The 20,463-nt window shown below is 61.7% G+C and overlaps 4 protein-coding genes across 5 annotated transcripts; 3 read left to right on the plus strand and 1 right to left on the minus strand.

The window, feature by feature from the left end:
* Positions 1-1,909: 1,909 nt before the first annotated feature.
* On the plus strand, positions 1,910-6,899 carry LOC137450955 (acylamino-acid-releasing enzyme-like). The gene is made up of 22 exons (XM_068157992.1): positions 1,910-1,983; positions 2,689-2,818; positions 2,919-3,045; positions 3,126-3,222; positions 3,341-3,416; positions 3,492-3,655; positions 3,728-3,865; positions 3,956-4,047; positions 4,346-4,386; positions 4,464-4,585; positions 4,722-4,782; positions 4,859-4,956; positions 5,047-5,098; positions 5,172-5,260; positions 5,332-5,470; positions 5,545-5,628; positions 5,766-5,846; positions 5,942-6,030; positions 6,132-6,322; positions 6,392-6,494; positions 6,568-6,674; positions 6,742-6,899. The coding sequence occupies exons 1-22, from the start codon at positions 1,972-1,974 to the stop codon at positions 6,875-6,877; spliced, it is 2,229 nt and encodes a 742-aa protein (XP_068014093.1). The 5' UTR covers positions 1,910-1,971; the 3' UTR covers positions 6,878-6,899.
* A 2,383-nt stretch (positions 6,900-9,282) lies between these two features.
* On the plus strand, positions 9,283-10,455 carry LOC137450958 (acylamino-acid-releasing enzyme-like). Its single transcript, XM_068157996.1, has 5 exons — positions 9,283-9,592; positions 9,694-9,884; positions 9,954-10,056; positions 10,130-10,236; positions 10,304-10,455. The coding sequence occupies exons 1-5, from the start codon at positions 9,578-9,580 to the stop codon at positions 10,437-10,439; spliced, it is 552 nt and encodes a 183-aa protein (XP_068014097.1). The 5' UTR covers positions 9,283-9,577; the 3' UTR covers positions 10,440-10,455.
* A 118-nt stretch (positions 10,456-10,573) lies between these two features.
* LOC137450956 (acylamino-acid-releasing enzyme-like) lies at positions 10,574-15,659 on the plus strand. The gene is made up of 22 exons (XM_068157993.1): positions 10,574-10,782; positions 10,894-11,020; positions 11,100-11,226; positions 11,371-11,452; positions 11,575-11,650; positions 11,769-11,911; positions 12,100-12,237; positions 12,313-12,404; positions 12,500-12,540; positions 12,614-12,735; positions 12,859-12,919; positions 13,026-13,120; positions 13,203-13,254; positions 13,326-13,414; positions 13,907-14,048; positions 14,180-14,257; positions 14,330-14,410; positions 14,490-14,578; positions 14,731-14,921; positions 14,995-15,097; positions 15,173-15,279; positions 15,368-15,659. The coding sequence occupies exons 1-22, from the start codon at positions 10,753-10,755 to the stop codon at positions 15,504-15,506; spliced, it is 2,205 nt and encodes a 734-aa protein (XP_068014094.1). The 5' UTR covers positions 10,574-10,752; the 3' UTR covers positions 15,507-15,659.
* MST1 (macrophage stimulating 1) lies at positions 15,658-20,456 on the minus strand. Of its 2 annotated transcripts, none has more exons than XM_068157995.1 (18): positions 20,336-20,456; positions 19,891-20,032; positions 19,614-19,726; positions 19,369-19,483; positions 19,025-19,161; positions 18,833-18,953; positions 18,613-18,731; positions 18,355-18,517; positions 18,127-18,257; positions 17,953-18,055; positions 17,679-17,815; positions 17,518-17,553; positions 17,325-17,436; positions 17,178-17,255; positions 16,963-17,109; positions 16,776-16,882; positions 15,978-16,117; positions 15,658-15,896 (listed from the first exon to the last, which is right to left on the minus strand). In XM_068157995.1, the coding sequence occupies exons 1-18, from the start codon at positions 20,385-20,387 to the stop codon at positions 15,735-15,737; spliced, it is 2,115 nt and encodes a 704-aa protein (XP_068014096.1). In that variant the 5' UTR covers positions 20,388-20,456; the 3' UTR covers positions 15,658-15,734. The 2 variants fall into 2 exon arrangements, with proteins under 2 accessions (XP_068014096.1, XP_068014095.1); XM_068157994.1 differs by having other exon boundaries at positions 18,355-18,520.
* Between the last annotated feature and the right edge of the window lie 7 nt (positions 20,457-20,463).

The raw sequence follows: 20,463 nt of genomic DNA on the forward strand, positions 1-20,463 counted from the left end.
AGCCCGAGGAGGGGGCTCGTCAGCGTACAGCCGCGTGCCACCTGCACCCCGCCACTTCCCTGCACTGGCGGCATCCCCCCCCCAGTGCCCTCCACGGCGGGTGGCAGCCGCCCGCTCACCCGCCCGATGTTCTATGCAACGAAATAACACGACTCCAGAACAAGACCTGTGAATAGCTAATCAGTTCAATGTGGCGCCTAAGGGTTCCATCGCAAAGCGTGCTGCCGAGCGACCCGACAACTACTCTCTATCAACCACCCGTGCGTATGAATTCGTGGCATGTTCGACCCACGGAGGGCCACTTTGCCAAAGGGCAGCCCTAGTGCCCATGACCGTCTGTCCCGTCGTAGAGCATGGCTTGCTACTTCTCTGCACGGTTCCACCTGCCTTTCAGTGCTTGCTGTTCTTTGCCTGGACTTTTTCTGTTACTTTTTCTTTTCCATCAGTCCATCGCTGTACTGAAAGCCCTCAGCAGATTGACGCACTTGTTCTTGAGGACCCGGCTGCCATCGGGAGCCCACGCTCTCCAGCAGGTTCCTCACGAGGGGCTCTGCCTGTGCCCAAGGCTAGGGGAGAGGCCAGTGGCCATGGGACAGGGGGGAGCACGGCACCTCCGCAGGACAGCCCCACAGAAGAGAGCCCTGACTCTGCGCACACCCGCCGCCCCTCCCCACCCGTGACAAGTGCATAGCCTGAGTGTGCCTCCCCCGGGCCCCCGCCGCTCCTCGCGCTGTAAATACTTGTACAGTGTGTAAATTGCACGCGGGACCAAGACCCCCGCCGGGGCCCAGCTCGCTGCCCAAGCACATCTGCCACCTTGCCTTCGCACCCACTGGGACCAGAGGCCTGTCGCCCAGCCCGCCAGGCCAGGCCCTCTGCCCAGATTAAGGCGGTCTGCTGTCCGGGGCAGCGGGGCGCAGAGGGTGCGAAGGCAAAGGGCTGCACATGGCTGGGCACCGTTTCCAGTGGTAAGTGCGATGCCGGGTGCGCTCCCTCTGAACATTGTGACGGTGTGCGTGTCTGCTGTGCTCTGTGCCACCTGTAGTGACCCTGTACTGTGCCGTACTGTGCCGTACCGTGCCGTACCGCCCCTGCCGCTGTGTCGTGACTCCCTCCCAGAAGCTGCCCCCTCACCAGGTGTTTCTGTGGGAACAGAATAAAAAGGACTTGACACAAACCATTGGACTATTGTCCTGACTGCTTGTGGCGAGGAGGAGTATGGGGTCTGGAACCCTGGCATGGAGGGGTAGAGGGACCTGGTTGGCACCAAGCACCAGAAACTTCTGCAGCTCACACCCAGGGCTGCTGAAGAGGGGTGTCCCTGTGTGCCTCCAAGAGCCCAACATCCAACTGCCCAGGCTGCTGGGCTAGAGGAGTCCTGGTATCCCTGTAGGACCTCGAAGGCCTGCTCCCCACTGGCTTGGCTGGCAGACCGGGGGTCCATGTAGGCTCCCAAGGGACAGATCCCAGCATTGGATGGGTGCTGGTCTGCAGGCACCCATGGGTCCCAAAGGGACAGATTCCCCCTGGTGGCCTGCTGGGCTGGGGGTCCCTGAAAGGCCCCCATGGCCGGACTCCCCTCGGCTCATCCAGGAAGCCCCTGTGCTGCAGCCAGCTGCCGAGGAAACCTGCCGAGATAGCCCAGAGGCGGCGGGGCCATGTCCTCGCCCCTGCCTATGGCTTTCAAACCACGTACGGCTTTCACATCGGGCCCGGCTGATGACCCGGCGCCTCAACCGGCGCCTCCGGGCTGGAGCCGAGGGAGGGCAGGAGCAGGCGGGGAGAAGCGCGGACACGAAGCGCCAGACACCCCGCAGCGATGCCGCCCGCACCCACCAGGAGGCGCCGCAACGCGCGCGGTGGAGCCAGGCGCCGCAGCCAATGGGAGATGCCGCACGCCGCCGTCCAGCCCCCTCCGCCCCGGAAGTGGTGGCGCTGGTCCCGGTCCCACTCCCACCCCGCTGTCGCGACATGGAGCCGCCGGTGAGGGGCTGCGGGGAGGGGAGGGTGGGTTCTGACGTCACTGTCCCGGGATCCCACCGTCGTCCCCGGGAGCCCTCGGGGACCTGCTGCCCTGGCCCCTCAGCATTGCAAGCCCCGGGAGCCCCACCCAGGGCAGTCTCCCCCCCACCTCCGGCAAGCGCCCGTCTCCGGTGCTCCGCCGGCTGCACTCCCCGTACCCGAGTAACTGCCCCTGGCACGCTAGTAGCTGTCCCAGCTCTGCCTGCCAGATACTGCCCCCGGGACACCAGTAACTGCCCTGGGACTCTCATGGCCCCCTGCACCCCTAATACTGTGCCCAGTTCCCCAGTAACTGCCCATACACCTCTGTACCCCCTTCCCCTGCAGTAACTGCCTCAGCTCTGCACCCCCAGCATTGCCCCCTGTACTGCACCCAGTGTCCTAGTTACTGCTCCTGTACTCCCCTGCCTCCTCATGTACTTCAGTAAATTGCCCTCCCCAGTGCCCTCCTAATCTCCATATACCTCAGTAACTGCTCGAGCACTGCACCCCCGAGCAGTGCCCTCAGCACCCCAGTAACCATCCCCCAGTATGCCCCCAATCCCTTCCGTGTGCCTTGGTGTCCCAGTAACTGACCTTTCTGCCCCACCACATCCTGATTCTTGCCCCTCCTCCCCAACTCTGGCATGGCCTCGTACCCCCCTGGCACATCACTGTCTCCCGCAGGTGCTGTTGAGCACAGAGGAGGTGGTGGAGCTGTACCAGGAGCTGAGCAGGCACCCAGAGCTCAGCACTGCCTGCCTTGGTCCTGACATCACCACCCAGTATGGGGGCAAATACTGCAACCTTTACACTGGTATGGGGACAGGGTGGCCCCTGGGGAGCCTGGGGTTGTCCAGGGGGTCTTGGCCTGCCCGACAGGGGCACAGCACATGTCCTCACACTGTTCCTCACAGAGTGGACACAGCGGGACCTGGCACGGGCCAAGAACATCAAGTTCTGCCGCCAGTACCTGATCTTCCATGATGGGGCCTCGGTTGTCTACTCGGGACCTTCTGGCACCTGCTGTGAGATCAAGGATGAGTGAGTCCATCCTGTCCCCAGCACCAGCATCCCCTCAGGATGCTGATGGCAAACGCTGATGAGCGTCCACTCATCTGCAGGATCCTGAGCCAGGAGTCCCCCAGTGGGGCACTGAAGGCTGTTCTGCGCAAGGTCCCTCCTGGCAAGGAGAATGAGAAGGAGAAGCAATTCCTGGAGGTGAGGAGGGGGCCAGAGAGAGACAGATCAGCTCTGGGGCTTGGGGCTGAATCCAGACTGGGGTTTGGGTCCAGATCCACACTGAGGCTTGGGGCTGCCCTGGCATGTCTGCCTACAGGTCTGGGATCAGAACTGCAAGGTGAAGAGCATCGACCTTACGGCATTGAATAAGCATGGCAGCGTCTATGACAATGGTGAGGGGCCAGAGACAGGGGGGCATGTGGGGTCCTGAGGGAGTGGGGTAGACAGTGCCTAACCCACTCCTGCAGACCAGTTTGGCTGCCTGGCCTGGTCACACTCGGAGACCCACCTGCTCTATGTGGCGGAGAAGAAGCGTCCCAAGGCCAAGTCCTTCTTTCAGAGCAAAGACACTGAGCTGGGCATCTCCAACGAGGACACAGGAGGCCCTGAGAAAGAGGATGCACCCCTCAAGGTGGGGTTCCCCCACCCTGAGACAGGTGAGGCCTGATGGGGCAGCCATGAGGCTAACTGGGCTGTTTCACAGGGCGAGCAGTTTGTGTACCATGAGGACTGGGGGGAGGCGCTGACTACCTGCAGCGTGCCCGTCCTCTGCATCCTTGATATTGAAAGCAGCAGCATCTCAGTGCTGGAGGGTGTCCCAGAGCACCTCTCTCCTGGCCAGGTCAGTATGGGGAGCTCTAGAGAAGCAGAGAAGGGTGGTGTTGGGGTGTAGCAAGAGGTTGAGTCACTCACTGCCCCACTCTCCCTGCAGGCTTTCTGGTCCCCTGATGACATGGGTGTGGTGTTCGTGGGCTGGTGGCACGAGCCCTTCCGCCTGGGGCTGCTGCACTGCACCAACCGGCGGTGAGTCTCCATGGGCTACCCTGCCCTGCAGCTAGGACCCCTGTCACAGAATCATAGGGACCACAGGGCTGGAAGAGACCTCCAAAGGTCATCCAGCACAACCTCCCCACAGTCAGCCGGGACATCCTCAACTAGACCAGGTTGCCCAGGGCCTCATCAAGCCTCACCTTGGATCTCCAGGGAAGGGGCCTCAACCACCTCCCTGGGCAACCTGTTCCAGTGATCCACCACCCCTGTAGTAAAGAACTTGTTCCTGAAGTCTCCCAGTCCCCCAGTGACACCTGTCTCTCTGCTGCAGGTCAGCACTCTTCTACATGGACCTGACGGGTGGGAGATGCGGTAAGCGGGGCACACCCCAACCTCGCTGGTGCCCTCACTCCATGCAGCCCCCTCACTGTGCCCTTGTGCCCATGCAGAGCTGCTCTCTGAGGACACCAAGGCTGTGTGGTCCCCACGGCTCAGCCCTGACCGCTGCCGCATTGTCTACCTGGAGAACGATGCCTTGGGCCCCCATCAGCAGTGCAGCTGCCTCCGCATGGTGAGCAGCACCAGGAAGATCAGCAGGGCACCCATGCCAGGACTGGCAGAGGGGCAGTTATGCCCTTCCCTGGGATGCAGCAGCGGTGGGCAGGCTGAGACCAAGCAAAATCTTTTCTGTCCCATGTGTTCTGCAGTACGACTGGTACACCAAGCAAACCAGCACCGTGCTGAAGGTTGTGCCACGGCAGACGTGGGGTGAGTACAGCCCTGGAGGCAACAGCAGGGACACAGGGGGGTGCTGAGCACCACCATTCTACTACTGTCATTACAGGTGCTTTCCCAGGCCTCTATTGTGGTGCTCTGCCACGGCTGTGCTGGGCAGCTGACAGCCGCAGGCTGGTGCTGGATACAGCCCAGCGCAGCCAGCAGGTGAGGGCTGCTGTGCCAGGACAGCATGGAGGCACGGGGAGGGGGCAGGCTAGGTCAGTGCTCTGCTGGACTCTGCCCTTCTGCCCCTAGGATGTGTTCGTGGTGGACACAGTGACGGGCACCACAACCCTGCTGACAGCTGGTGAGTGCCAGGCCGGTGACGGGTCTGGGAGGCAGTCATGCCTGCAGTTTGTGACTCCTCCCCTCCACCCCAGATGCCCCCCAGGGAAGCTGGTCTGTCCTCACCATCGACCGGGACCTCTTAGTGGCCAGGTTCTCAACTCCTAGCTGTCCCCCAACACTGGTAAGATGGTGCCCCTCTTCCCAGCACCCACTGTCCCCTTGGCATCCTCACAAACTCTTCTCCCTGTGCAGAAAGTGGCCGTTCTGCCCGAGGCTGGCCGGGAGGCACAGGTGCACTGGATCTGCCTTCAGGATGCACCCCCTGTGCCCGGCATCAGCTGGGGCATCCGCACACTGCAGCCCGTACCAGAGGAGGAGCACCCCCAGTATGGTGAGTGCCCCAGGATGCTGGGCCTGGCTCAACTACCCACTCTGAGCTCTGACCATCCCACTTAACTTCCACAGTGGGTCTGGACTTTGATACCATCCTGCTGCGCCCAAGTGAGAGCCCTGCCACCCAGAAGCACCCCTTAGTTGTGATGCCCCATGGTAAGAGCCGGTGAGGGGGTCACACCTGCAAGTCTGATCGCCCATCCCCAGCCTCCTCCCTGTCCTGACCGTGTTCCAGCACCTCTTGGTGGCCCTGTCTGGGCAGATTCACTCCTTTTTGCCTTTCATTTTCACAGGTGGTCCCCACACTGTCTTCACAGCCAGGTGGATGCTGTACCCTGCAGCACTCTGCCGCATTGGCTTCGCAGTGCTGTTGGGTGAGTGATGCCAGGGGCTAGGGCTGCTAGGGGGCACAGTGCCAGCAGTGGGGCCAGGACAGAGGAAAGAAGGGCTCTGATGTTCCTCCCCACAGTGAATTACCGTGGCTCACTGGGCTTTGGCCAGGACAGCGTGGCCTCTTTGCCAGGCAACGTGGGTACACAGGACGTGCGTGATGTGCAGGTACGTCCCCAGCACATGGTCCTGGGGCACCCTGCACTCCTGTGGGTACCCCAGGGAGGGAGAGGGCTGCCTACCTTAATGGGTGTCCTTTGTGGTGGCAGTTCTCTGTGGAGCGGGTGCTGCAGGAGGAGTCACTGGATGCTGGCCGGGTGGCACTGGTGGGTGGCTCTCACGGGGGCTTCTTGGCATGCCACCTCCTTGGCCAGTTCCCTGACACCTACCATGCCTGTGTGGTCCGCAACCCCGTGGTGAACATTGCCTCCATGGTGACCACCACTGACATTCCTGACTGGTAAGTATCATTGGCCCTGGTCTCCTGCCTCCCCGACCCTGCATGTGACCCCATCCCTCTCGCTCGCAGGTGCCTGACAGAGACAGGGCTGCCCTACATGCCTGATGCCCTGCCAGACCCAGCGCAGTGGGCAGAGATGCTGAACAAGTCACCTATGCGCTATGTCAACCAGGTACCTCCACGTCCCCTTCCCTGTCCTTGTCCCCGCTGGCAGTGCTGGCACTGAGGCTGTGCTGCTCCCACAGGTCCGTGCGCCCGTGCTGCTGATGCTGGGGGAGGATGACCGTCGTGTCCCCCCCAAGCAGGGGCTGGAATATTACCGTGCCCTGAAGGCCCAAGGGGTCCCCACACGGTGAGTGAGGTGCTGAGTGCTGAGGCTGGGGACGTGGGCATGGCACTAACCCCATTCTCCCCTCTAGGCTGCTCTGGTACCCAGGGAACAACCACGCTCTGACTGGAGTCGAGGCCGAAGCTGACGGTTTCATGAACATGGTGCTGTGGCTGCTGGAGCATTTGCGGTGCCAGCAGCCCAGCACTGCTGCCACCCTCCAATAAATGATGTAGTTCAGCACCCCAATGTCTCTGATGGTTGTGCTGCCACCAGCGTCACCTCCGCTCCTGATAACCCAGGAGCTTGTGGTCATTTGACCCTCTCCAACACAGCTTGGCATTTGTGCCATCAGGGATGCAGTGTGCCACAGCAGAGGGGGAACCCTGCCCAGCCGCCCTGGGCATAATGGGCAGAGAGGGGCAGCTGGAAGGCTGGCACTGACGAGGCCCCTCACACCGGCTGCTTGCGCATGCCTTGGCACCGTGCCTGCTGCCAACGGGCAGGCGCCAGCAGCCCAGTGCGGCGGAGCAAGGCCCCATGGCCTCAGGGACTGTTACAAATGCCATTAGTGGTTTGTGATTTGTGTTGCAGAACCTGGTATTCAGGGGGGTAGTGGCAGTTGGTTTGTTTTGAGAACAGAGGGTAAACGTTCAGATTGTTTTGGCTTCAGACAGGAACCTCATGCCAACTTTCTCAGGAGCCATAGAATGTTTACCTCAGGTAAGTCCTGTGCTACAGCTGTACTTGTGTGAGAAGATGGCAGAGGCGTTGGAACTAGATGATCCTTGTGGTCCCTTCCAACCCTGAATGATACTATGATACTATGATGTTCTGCAAAGAACACAGGAGAAACACCTCCCCTGCCTCATCTGTGACCCCTACCACAAAGAAGACACATGTTCCAGAAGCCCAAGACGTTGCTAGAACTCACTATCATGTCCCTGCCTTCTATTAAGCATCAACATGCATATGTAGGTGGTGTAGCTATATAAAGAAAAGTTAGGATTTGTAAGCTGCTTTTTGGCAGAGACTGGAGGTCTCTGGGTGGGGGAAGTCTCTGCAGCCCAGCACGCTGTTTCTCTTTGTTTTTCCCTGCTGCTTGCTCACTTCTGTTTTGATAAACAACTCTCACAAGGAACTTGGAAGTTTCCTTGTGCGGCCCATTTGTAACAGTTTGGTGCATTGGCTGGGAAACCTCGCTTGGCCTTCTGTTCTCCGAACCCCAATGAAGAGTGTCAGTGGGATTGAAGGAGGCAAGACCAGGTAGGCCTCTATAATTGCCATGAAGAAGATCTAGAACCATGGCTGTGGGCAGCAACCCCATAGGCCATGCGAGTGGAATTGCAAGTCAAACCGGACTCCTAATGCCCAGGACTAACCACTAAGAGGAAGGACCCAGACCTTGGTGTATATACCATACCCACTCACTGTGTATGGTACCTAGTAAAGAAGAAGATGAAATATTCCCAGGCAAGGAACATCAGCTGTTAAACCACTCCTTCTACCAGGAAGTTGAAATTGGGGCATTTTGTTGCTTGTTATAGAATTGTTGCCAAGTTAGGTTATTATGGCTCAAGCCAAATGAAGTAGAAAGAAGGGGAGGGATTGTGAGAAATTGGTTTCAATATTTGGCTTTTGCAAGGGGAAGTACTGGGGACCGTGGGGTTAGATGGTTGGGCTGATTGGTTGGTTGTGGTCTGTATTGTGTGGGGTTCATTTTTGAGTCTTGGGAGAGAAAGGTGAGGCGCCAACATGTCTAAAGACTGGCCAGGTCAAAAGTGCAGGTTTTGTCTCAGTCCTGATGGAGAGGGGTGGGAGTGTGCTGGGGAATATATAAATGAATGTGCAGGTTTGCTGTCTAGGTAAGTTCAACTGGTGTTGTCAGGGTGCACCTCTAGCAAATTCGCTCTGTGCCCAGCGCTCTGTTGCCTTTATTTTATAATATACTGGTCATAAACTTTGGCAGTGAGTTCGTTCCTCACACCTGCGTGCCTCCAAGAGCCCAACAACCAGCTGCCCAGGCTGCTGGGCTAGAGGAGTCCTGGTATCCCTGTAGGACCTCGAAGGCCTGCTCCCCACGGGGTTGGCTGGCAGACCGGGGGTCCATGTAGGCTCCCAAGGGACAGATCCCAGCATTGGATGGGTGCTGGTCTGCAGGCACCCATGGGTCCCAAAGGGACAGATTCCCCCTGGTGGCCTGCTGGGCTGGGGGTCCCTGAAAGGCCCCCATGGCCGGACTCCCCTCGGCTCATCCAGAAAGCCCCTGTGCTGCAGCCAGCTGCCGAGGAAACCTGCCGAGGAAACGTGCCGGGATAGCCCAGAGGCGGCGGGGCCATGTCCTCGCCCCTGCCTATGGCTTTCAAACCACGTATGGCTTTCACATCGGGCCCGGCTGATGACCCGGCGCCTCAACCGGCGCCTCCGGGCTGGAGCCGAGGGAGGGCAGGAGCAGGCGGGGAGAAGCGCGGACACGAAGCGCCAGACACCCCGCAGCGATGCCGCCCGCACCCACCAGGAGGCGCCGCAACGCGCGCGGTGGAGCCAGGCGCCGCAGCCAATGGGAGATGCCGCACGCCGCCGTCCAGCCCCCTCCGCCCCGGAAGTGGTGGTGCTGGTCCCGGTCCCATTCCCACCCCGCTGTCGCGACATGGAGCCGTTCGTGAGGGGCTGCGGGGAGGGGAGGGTGGGTTCTGACGTCACTGTCCCGGGATCCCACCGTCGTCCCCGGGAGCCCTCGGAGACCTGCTGCCCTGGCCCCTCAGCACTGCAACCCCCGGGAGCCCCACCCAGGGCAGTCTCCCCCCCAGCTCCGGCAAGCGCCCGTCTCCGGTGCTCCGCCGGCTGCACTCCCCGTACCCGAGTAACTGCCTGGCTTTGGCCAGGACAGCGTGGCCTCTTTGCCAAGCAACGTGGGTACACAGGACATGCGTGATGTGCAGGTACGTCCCCAGCACATGGTCCTGGGGCACCCTGTACTCCTGTGGGTACCCCAGGGAGGGAGAGGGCTGCCTACCTTAATGGGTGTCCTTTGTGGTGGCAGTTCTCTGTGGAGCGGGTGCTGCAGGAGGAGTCACTGGATGCTGGCCGGGTGGCACTGGTGGGTGGCTCTCACGGGGGCTTCTTGGCATGCCACCTCCTTGGCCAGTTCCCTGACACCTACCATGCCTGTGTGGTCCGCAACCCCGTGGTGAACATTGCCTCCATGGTGACCACCACTGACATTCCTGACTGGTAAGTATCATTGGCCCTGGTCTCCTGCCTCCCCGACCCTGCATGTGACCCCATCCCTCTCGCTCGCAGGTGCCTGACAGAGACAGGGCTGCCCTACATGCCTGATGCCCTGCCAGACCCAGCGCAGTGGGCAGAGATGCTGAACAAGTCACCTATGCGCTATGTCAACCAGGTACCTCCACGTCCCCTTCCCTGTCCTTGTCCCCGCTGGCAGTGCTGGCACTGAGGCTGTGCTGCTCCCACAGGTCCGTGCACCCGTGCTGCTGATGCTGGGGGAGGATGACCGTCGCGTCCCCCCCAAGCAGGGGCTGGAATATTACCGTGCCCTGAAGGCCCAAGGGGTCCCCACACGGTGAGTGAGGTGCTGAGTGCTGAGGCTGGGGACGTGGGCATGGCACTAACCCCATTCTCCCCTCTAGGCTGCTCTGGTACCCAGGGAACAACCACGCTCTGACTGGAGTCGAGGCCGAAGTTGACGGTTTCATGAACATGGTGCTGTGGCTGCTGGAGCATTTGCGGTGCCAGCAGCCCAGCACTGCTGCCACCCTCCAATAAATGATGTAGTTCAGCACCCCAATGTCTCTGATGGTTGTGCTGCCACCAGCGTCACCTCCGCTCCTGATAACCCAGGAGCTTGTGGTCATTTGACCCTCTCCAGCACAGCTTGGCATTTGTGCCATCAGGGATGCAGTGTGCCACAGCAGAGGGGGAACCCTGCCCTGCCACCCTGGGCATAATGGGCAGAGAGGGGCAGCCGGAAGGCTGGCACCAATGAGGCCCCTCACACCGGCTGCTTGCGCATGCCTTGGCACCGTGCCTGCTGCCAACGGGCAGGCGCCAGCAGCCCAGTGCGGCGGAGCAAGGCCCCATGGCCTCAGAGACTGAGTGGAGCACAAAGGTGGGCAAGGGTTCCAGGGTCTATGTGGGTGGACACAGCCCAGTGTTTGGGGGACAGGCAGAGGCAGAGGGTGAACTCATGCCTCACCAGAGTTTCTCTTGCACCACCCAGGCAGCCAGCGGCCCTGCTGCCTGCTACCGGGAGCTGAGTCGCTTCCCTGCCGTCACCCGTGCCGCCCTTGGGGCCGCCACGGGGGGCCAGGCCGCCACGGGGGGCCAGACCTTCCTGCTCTACACCGGTGAGTTGCAGGCTCGGCCGCACCGCTGCTTTTGGCTCACAGGGCCAGTGCCCGTGAGTGCTGATCCTGCCCCCCGCAGAGTGCAGCCGTCCTGACCTGTCCCGGCGCCGGCTTCTGCGCTTCAGTCGCCACTACAGCCTGCAGCGTGCAGGCAGTCGCAGCATCACCGCCAGCCCGGCAGCGCTCAGCACCGAGATTCGCAACCAGTACGGCGCAGACAGGCAGTGTTGCTGGTGTCCATGGCACGGCTGGTGCCCGCAGCGTGGCTGATACCCACGGTGTGGCCAACGCCCGCAGCATGGCTGATGCCCGTAGTGTGCCACCCACCACAGCCTCCCTCCCACCCACAGGCTTCTCAGCCAGGACTCGCCCACGGGACAGCGCCGTGCCGTGCTCAGCCGCTGCCCATGGCTGGGCCACGAGCTGCTGGAGGTAATATGGACTGCCCTCTTCACAAGCATCCTTGGGGCTCACCCACGGTGGCTGGGAGTGCCAGCACCAGGCAGCGTGCACCACAGCCATGGTGTGCTGGTGCTGACCCCTGTCCCCCCCAGGTGTGGGGCAGCAGTGGGCGCAGTCACAGTGTGGACCTCACAGCACTGGGGAAACATGGGGAGGTCTACACGGAGGGTAGGTCCTATGCCTTGTGGCCCCTGCCCACAACACAGGTGAGGGCAGCACAGCCATTGGCACAGTGCCTGCCTCTTCCTGTGCCAGGCTGGGCTTTGGCACCCTCTTACTATGCCAGGGCCCTTTGCCTGTCTGGCCTGGTCCCACTCAGAGACACGGCTACTCTATGTGGCTGAGAAGAGCCGGCCCAAACCACAGCCCCCCTGCCCCTGGGATGCACCAGGAGCAGGCAGGCCAGCAGAGGAGCACAGAGAGGAGCAGGTGGGTACCATGCACCCTGTGAGTATGCTGTGTGCTCCATGGGTATGCTGTGTGCTCCATGGGTGTGCTGTGCACTCTGTGAGCCTGGCACATGCCCCATAAGTGTGCCGTGTTCCCAATGAGCATGCCATGCACAAAGCCCATGCCTGGGGCTGCCAGACCAGGCGGCTAACAGGACTGTGACACAGGATCAACAGTTTGTGTACCAGGAGGATTGGGGGGAGGCACTGAGCACCCGCAGCATGCCTGTCCTCTGTGCCCTGGATCTGGAGAGCAGCAGCCTCTCTGTGCTGGAGGGCATCCCAGAGCACCTCTGCCCTGGACAGGTCAGGATGGGGTGCAGAGGAATCCCCAGCAGAGGCCAGCCTGGGGCTGTGAGACTGAGTTCTGCTGTCACACAGGCCCTGTGGTCTCCAGATGACCATGGTGTGGTGTTTGTGGGATGGTGGCATGAGCCCTTTCGCCTGGGGCTGAGCGCCTGCTCCAACAGGAGGTAGGTCTCCTCAGGTACCCAGTGCCATGCCAGGACACCTGTCCCATGCCAGCACAGCTGCGAGGCTCCAGCCTGACTTGGGTCTCCCCAACTAGGTCAGGAATTTTCCACTTGGACCTGGACAGTGGGCACTGTGGTGAGCACTGAGGACAAGGAGGGTGCCAAGGGTCCCCAGAGTCTCCAGGGTGCTGACCCCCTGTTACCTGCAGAGCTTCTGTCAGCTGAGTATGCTGCTGCTTGCTCCCCCCGGCTGAGCCCCAATGGTCAGCGCCTACTCTACCTGGAAGGGGGCCTAGGGGGGCCCCACCGGCAGTGCCTGCGACTGTGCATGGTGAGAGAGTCCCTGTGGACAGTGGGCACAGCTGTGCCACCTCATGGTGCCTGGACAGGGCAGGAGGTGGTCTTGGCCTGTAGTCCCCCTGCCTCAGATCCCCCTACTGCCAACTGTCCCCAGATCACCTGGCAAACAAGGCAGGCAGTAACTGTTCTCGACGTGGTGCACGAGCCTACAGAGGGTGAGCCTGGCATGATGGGCGTTGCTGAGCACTACCAAGAGGCCAGAACACCCCCCATGCCAGATGCCCATGACCCCACCTCACCACTGCTCTGCCCTGCTCTCAGCCTTTGCTGGGCTCTATGGGGAGGCACTGCCACCACGGTGCTGGGCAGCTGACAGCCGTCGAGCAGTGCTGGGCACTCCACAGCGAAGCCGCACAGTGAGTCCTGGGGACAGGGGCGCAGGGACCATGGCCCCCACGCTGAATATGACGTGGCTGCCTGGGCTCTGCCTCCTTGCAGGACCTGCTGCTTGTGGACACGGAGACAGCCATCATCACCAACCTCACAGCAGGTATGTGGTGCCAAGCCACCCATGGTGCCCTGGTGAGCATCCAAGAATGCCAGTGTGCTCTCTGTCTCCAGGGTCACCTGAAGGGTGCTGGGAGCTGCTTACCCTCCAGTGGGACCTGTTGGTGGCCACCTGTTCAGCCCCACACCAGCCCCCAAGCCTGGTGAGTAGAGCCCTGGCACCACATGGTACAGCATGATATGGCATGGCACTGGGCATGGCATGACCAGGCACAACAAGGCATGGGCATGGTGAGGCAAGGTGCAGCCAAGCACACTGTGGCTAGGGCACAGAATGGCATAGTGAAGCATGTTGTTGCCTGGCTGGCATGACATGATGCAGCCAGGTGTGGCCATGAACAGCCCAGCATGGTGTGGCATAGCTAGATCCAGCATGGCATTGCATGGCACAGAGTGGCAAGGCTCAGCAGAGCCTGGCATGGCCAGTCCCAGCACAACGTGTTGAGGCACAGCATGGAAGGGCCGGGTACAATGTAGCATGTTGAAGCAGAGCATGGCACAGTATCACACCTCCAGGCATGACACAGGACGGCACCCCAGAGCACCTGAGCATTGAGCCGGTGTACTGACACCCCAGCCAGGGCCAGCTGCCCTGGGGCAAGGGTGCCCTGGTGTCATCTGCTGCCCATCTCCAGGTGGTGGCGGTGCTGCCACCGGCGGGCCGAGAGCTGCCGATCCACTGGGTGCCAGTGGAGAACAGCCCAACAGTGCCTGGTGTCACCTGGAAGACTCTACAAATCCAGCCACCCCAAAGCAGGCAGAGCGCCACCATGCGTGGTGAGCGCCCAGGGGTCCCTGCTGCACCCGAATGCTGCCTGGGTGGCGGGGACCCTTGGGTGTTGGGGGGTGGGCAGGGTGAGGGGTGCCCAGAGTGGTGAGTGCTGAGTAGGATCCCATACCTGGTGCAGGCACCCAGACTTTTGAAGCCCTGCTGCTGAGCCCGATGGACAGCATGGTACCACACCCCCTCATCGTGTGCCCCCATGGTGAGTGAGGGGACAGCAGGGACACCCTGGAAGCACTGGTGGCACCCCAGGTGACATCTGTCCTGGTCCCAGGTGGCCCCCACGCCGTCTTTGATGCCCGCTGGCGCCCAAGCATGGCCGCACTGTGCTGTCTGGGTTTTGCTGTGCTCCTGGGTGAGTACCAGGGAGCCCAAGGACGTGTGGCCCCTGTGCCTCACTGGGAACGCAGCACCCACAGCTCCCATCTCCCCAGTGAACTACCGTGGCTCCCTGGGCTTCGGTCAGGCCAGCATCAGCTCCCTGCTCTCCCGTGTGGGTGAACAGGACGTGGCAGACACCCAGGTGAGGGTCACTGGGCTGGGGAGGTGCTGCCAGGTGAATAGTGATGGTGGAGTCTGTTGGGAGGATGATGATGGGAGGGTGCTGCTGATGTCTGGGTGCTGCTGGTGGGGTCTGCTGGGAGGGTGCTGATGGTGGGTGCCCCACGGGTGCAGCTGGCAGTGGAGCAGGCGCTGAGCACCGAGCCCCTGGACCCGCACCGTCTGGCCCTGCTGGCCGGTTCCCACGGAGCCTTCATTGCCCTCCACCTCCTTGCCAACGAGCCTGAGCGCTACCAAGCCTGTGCCCTGCGCAGCCCTGTCTCCAACCTGCCCGCGCTGTTGGGCACGTCCGACATCCCCGACTGGTGAGTGCCGCCCCCGTTCCGTGCTGTGCCATGCCATATCTTCGTGCCACCAACCAGCACCTCCATGCCGCAGGCGCTACACCTCCCTGGGGCTGCCCTACTCCTTTGAGCGGGTGCCGAGCGCTGAAGATGTGGCCACCATGCTGCTACGCTCACCCATTGCCCGGGCAGCCCGGGTAAGGCAGGGGCGGGGACGGGCTGTGGGGCGTTTGGTGCAGGATGCCAGGCACCCACTGCTGGCTGTGCCACAGGTGCGGACGCCGGTGCTGCTGTGCGTGGGGGCCCGGGACCGGCGTGTGAGTCCCACGCAGGCGCTGGAACTGTACCGGGTGCTACGGGCCAGGGGCGTGCCAACACGGTGAGGGGAGGGCAGTGGGACTGGAACAGGGAGGGAACCCCGGAGTGGTGGCTGAGTATCTTTCTACCTATCCCATCCTGTCCCACAGGCTGCTGTGGTACCCAGAGGGCGGCCATGCGCTGGCCGGTGTGGACACGGAGGCCAATGTCTTTGGGAACTGTGCCCGTTGGTTCCTACAGTATCTGGGGCAACCCCCGCAGGCTGAAACAGGCCACCACAGCCCCTAGCACCGGCTGTGGCCCTGTGGCTGTGCCAGCCCTGGGGTAACCACTGACCCTAGGGACCACACCAGGATCAGAAGATGGATGAGTGTAGCCAGGAGCAGGACATAAGACAACGTGGTTTGAAGTCAATGTGAAATAAATGTGTGAGACCCTGTGCAGTGCAAACCCTGGTGGCCACAGCCAATTCTTTATTGTGTGGTGGCAGGTGTGCCAGGCTGGGGCTGAGCCGGCTCAGCCCATCTTCATCACCTTGTGGATCCAGTCGACGTAGAGGGAGATGCGGATGAAGAGCGCAGGCTGGTCAGTGCGGGCGCAGACGCGGGAGGGGGTGATCACCCCCTCCAGCACCCAGCAGTCAGCAGTGAGGCAGGCCAGCGGCCCTCCATAATCTCCCTGTGGCACCCAGAAAGGGAAGTCACGCCAGCGCTGATACCTCTGGTTCCCCCCAAGGCAGCAGCGCCCGCTCCGGCTCACCTCACAGGCACCCACACCGGCGCGCAGCGGCGCTGTGCACAGCTCGCTCTCCTTCAGGCGCCCACGCAGCGCTGCATGGCACTCACCGTGGGCCAGTACGGGCAGCTGTGCCACATTCAGCACGCTGCCGTCTGCCGTGCCTGTGGGCAGCAAGGGCATGGGGCAGCAGGCATGGGGTGCACAGATAGGGGATGTCATGGCAGGGAGATGGCACAGGCAGGAGGTGCCATGAGTGACTGGATGCCATGGGGAGGCATTGCATGCATGGAGATGCCTTCGAAGGGAGAATGTCATCAAAGAGGGTATAGCAGCCAGGGGATATCGTGGCAGGAGATGTTGTGGGCAGGTAGATGCAGGCACATGCAGAAAGAGGTCATAGGCAGGAGGATGTCAGTGGCAGGGGCATGCCATGGAAGAAGGATGCCATGGACAGGAGACTGCTGCAGGCACAGGATATCATGAACAGGTCATGCGGTGAGCAGGGAATGCTGTTGCTGGGGAATGGCATGGGCAGGAAGATGTTGTGGCAGGGGGATGTCATGGACAGAGGAATGCTGTGGAAGGGAAATGTCATGGGAAGAGGGATGGAATGGGCAGGGGAATGGCATGGAAGGGGAATTCTGTGGGCAGGGAGATACTATGAACTTGGTAACACTACAAAAAGGGGCAGGAGATGCTGCACACAGGAGGATGCCATGAATATGAAGATGGGCAGGGGGATGCCATTACAGTGAAATGGCACAGGCAAGGCATGTGTTGGGCATGGGATGCTGTTGCAGGGCTGCCCACAGCACGTACCTCTGGTTTCCCCCCAGCCAGCAATCTCGCAGACAGTGCCTGCAGGCACCACGTAGCGCTCAGGTGGCAGGCAGATCAAGGCCACACGACTGTTCAGAGTGGCTGGCCTGTGGCAAGAGGGGTGGTGGGATGTGGTGCGAGCCCATCTGGCAGCAGAGCATGGCGAGGGCCCAGCCTGGCCTCTCACCTTGCCAGCTTCAGCATCACCAGCTGAGACTCGGAGGGGCCACAGACAATCCGCGCAATGGGGATAGTCTGCTTGTCAGGGTCCCCGGGGCCGGGGTCCTTGAAGAGTGTCCCCAGCTGCACCTCATAGCCCGTCAGGTCGGCACCACTGTGGGATAGGGACGTGAAAGCACAGAGGGGTTGGGCCAGCCCCCCACGCCCCAGCCATGGCCTTACCAGGAGGAGAAGCACTGTCGTGTGCTGATCACCCACTGCTGCTTCACGAGGGACCCCCCGCAGAAGTGCACACCAGCCCTGCAGGGATGAGTGGTGAGTTCCCAGGGGTACACTGCCCGCACATGTGCCAGCAGGGTGCCCGCTCACCGGTTGCGGATGCTGACAGTCCAGGGTGAGTTGCCAGGCTGGCCACCAACAATGCGCCCTTTCTGCTGCAGCCTCTCATCCCGCTGGCCACACTGCTCGAATGCCACCACGTCTGCAGGCAGGTTGGGCATCAGCCAGGGCCACACCACTGGCACTGCCCCATGGCACCCACCCAGCATCCATAGACCCTCACCTGCATTGTCCAAGATGGAGGGAACTGCGTTGCCAGCTACAGAAACAAAGCAGAGTGTGGCACCAGGACAGGATCCAGCCACCCTGGGAGGACCATAACAACCCCAGCGGGTAGTTAGGGAACCCCATCCCAGCTCTACAGGGCTGCAGGTAGGGGCTTACAGCAGGGCTTGATAGCGCAGTAGTCAAAGGGGGTGCGGGGGTCCATGGTGTAGCACCAGGGGCCATGACTGTCATTATCGGGGTTGCGGCAGTAGTTCTCCTCCAGGTGTGCCTTGGGGTGGGTGACAGGTGAGATCCTGCCAGGAAGAAGTCACCATCATTGTCACTATCTGTCTCCATCTTTATCCTCCTCCCCATCACCATCTTGCTCCCACCCTCAGGCCAATCCTCAAATCCATCTCCAGCCCGCTGGCAAGCTCCTTTGCACACTCACTGGGGCACATGGGGTGTCTGGGCAGCCCATGGCTGGCAGGTGATGCCCTTGCGTGTCTTGCTGACGTGACCTCGGTAGTGTTCGCCATGGCCATGGTAGCACTCTGGGGACAGACAGGGAGGGCTGGCACCCCCATCAGGCAGCCTGAGGCAGGGCTGTCTGGGGGCAGCTCACCTTGGGCACTCAGCTCATCGGGGCAGCGGCGGATGTGGAAGCAGAAGGCAATGCGGACAGTGGGGCGGGTGGTGAAGCACCACGGTGCCTCTGAGCCATCAGGGTTGCGGCAGTAGTTCTCCTGCAGGTCCCTGATGGGAGTGCTGTGTGGGTGCCCCCAACCAGCCTACACCCATGAGTACTGCCCGCTGCCCCCCTCCCCCGGTACATCCCCTCCAACCCCCTTACTTGCATGGATACTTCTCAGGCACAAAGTGGTGCTGGTGGGGGGCCTGGGCATCCCAGCGCTGGCAGGGGATGCCTGACACGGTGACGTTCACCCGACCCCGGTAGCTTTCGCCCCTGCCCCTGAAGCAGCCAGTGGTGACGTTGTGGGTTCGTGGTCGTTTCTCTGCTTGCATGACCGGAGAGGGCCAGAGTGGCAGGGTTAGGGTGGCAACCAGGACCCCTTGCCCCAGCTGCATGGTGACCCCGGCCGGGACTTACTGCAGATGCGGATGTGGCAATACTCCCGCTCCCGCTTGGGGTCAGTGGTGTAGCACCAGGGCCGCTCGGAGCTGTCGGGGTTGCGGCAGTAGTTGTCATCCAGTCCCTTGTCAGGGTACCTGGGACGGAGATAGGGGGCAGCAGTTAGGGGTGGCATCGTCATCCTAGCACATGGGAGAGCCAGGGTGGCCATGTGCTGCCCAGGGCTGGGGGCCAGTACTTGTCAGGGTGGTAAGGGTGCTTGTGTGGGTGCTGCAGGTCCCAGCGCTGGCACTCAGTCCCCGATTCAGTGTGGTCCACAGCCCCACGGTATTCCTCCCCGTTGCAGGTCATGCAGACAGCTGCCAACAGCCAAGGGCTTCAGTGGAGGTGTGACACACGGCGCAGTGTGTGCCTGGGCTGCAGCACTCACCATCTGTGCACTTCTTGATGCCGCAGCTCTGGTGCCGGACGTTGGGGTCAACGGTGTAACACCATGGGCCCCGCTTGTCCCGGTCAGGGTTTCGGCAGTAATTCTCCTCCAGCCCGTTGCGGGGGGATGGCAGGAACCTGATGGTAGCAGAGTGGGTAGGAGGGCTGCCAGGAGCCCCTCACCTGGAGGTGAGCACAGCCACAATGCTGTGCCATCTCTTGTTGGTGCCATTGCCCCCATGCTGTCCCCACTGCCCCCAGACTGACCCCAGCCCATTTCCCAATGTCTCACACTACCCAGGGCCACCAGTGGATGCCATGGGGCAGATGGGGACATAGGGGCACCTGTGGTCGTGTGGTGTGGTGGCTCGCCAGTGCTGGCAGCGCAGACCCTTCTCTGTTGTGGCTCGTGTGCCACGGTAGCTGGAGCTATCAGCCATGATGCAGTCCCGCAGGTAGTCTGAGATGAGCGGGGCACTGTGTTAGAGCCCCAGGGCTGAGCCACAGCACATGGGCAGTGGGGAGCCCAGCTCAGAATGGCCTGTGCCTGGTCCGTAGTGTCCCCATGCCCATCTGTGGCACCAGCCCACCTTTCTTCTGATACAGGTCGTAGTGGATGTTTTTCTGCAGCTGGACATTGGATGAGTGCTGGGTCCAGGGCAGCAGCTGGCACAGCTGGTTCTGCCGGTTGTGGTGGAAAGCCCTAGGAAGCACAGCAGGAGCCTGGCATGACACCATGCAGGGCCGGAACCCGTGGGACCAGGGGCACACACATGGGCACCCAGCATCCATGCGTACAGAGTGACCCTGGCATCATGGGTCCTCTTTACTCCCACTTGGCCTTCAATGGCACCATGTCCCACTCACCGGCAAGCCAGGCTGGTGGCACAGCGCTGGGCACACTGCTCTGCAGAGCCCTGTTCTGGCAGTGGTGGTGGTGGGTCTGTGGGCACAGCCAGCAGCTCAGTGGCTCGCAGGCGCTGGAAGTCATTGAGGGGTGAGCGGTGGCCTGGGGAGTGAAGTAGCTCAGCATAAGGTCCCTGCCCCACAGAGCTTAGGATCCAGGTTCCCTGGAGCAGGGGATTTCTGTCCTGTGGAGCATGGAATCCCTTCCCCATGGACAACCAGACTCGTGTCTCATGGAACAACGGTGTCCCTGACCTACAGTGTACGCAGCACCCACTGCAGCTCTGTAGTTCCTGCTTCCCCTTTCTGCTGAAGGACAGAACAGTGACCTACAAGCTCCTGTCCTGTCCTCTTGAACCCACACTGCCCCACGTCCTCCAGCCCCACGGCCTGGCCATGGCCCTACCTGAGCCCAGGGCCGCAGCCAGGGCGAGCAGGACCCCCAGCACAGGCTGCATAGCGGTGGCCCCCGCGTCACTGGGCTGCTGGATCCGCCACGCCGTCCCCAAGCAAATATTTGCCCGCAAGGACTGG

This window comes from Melanerpes formicivorus, unplaced genomic scaffold, assembly GCF_026170545.1.
Source record: "Melanerpes formicivorus ecotype bairdi unplaced genomic scaffold, bMelFor1.0.p_v2 SCAF_38, whole genome shotgun sequence".
In the NCBI taxonomy this organism is placed as follows: Eukaryota; Metazoa; Chordata; class Aves; order Piciformes; family Picidae; genus Melanerpes; species Melanerpes formicivorus.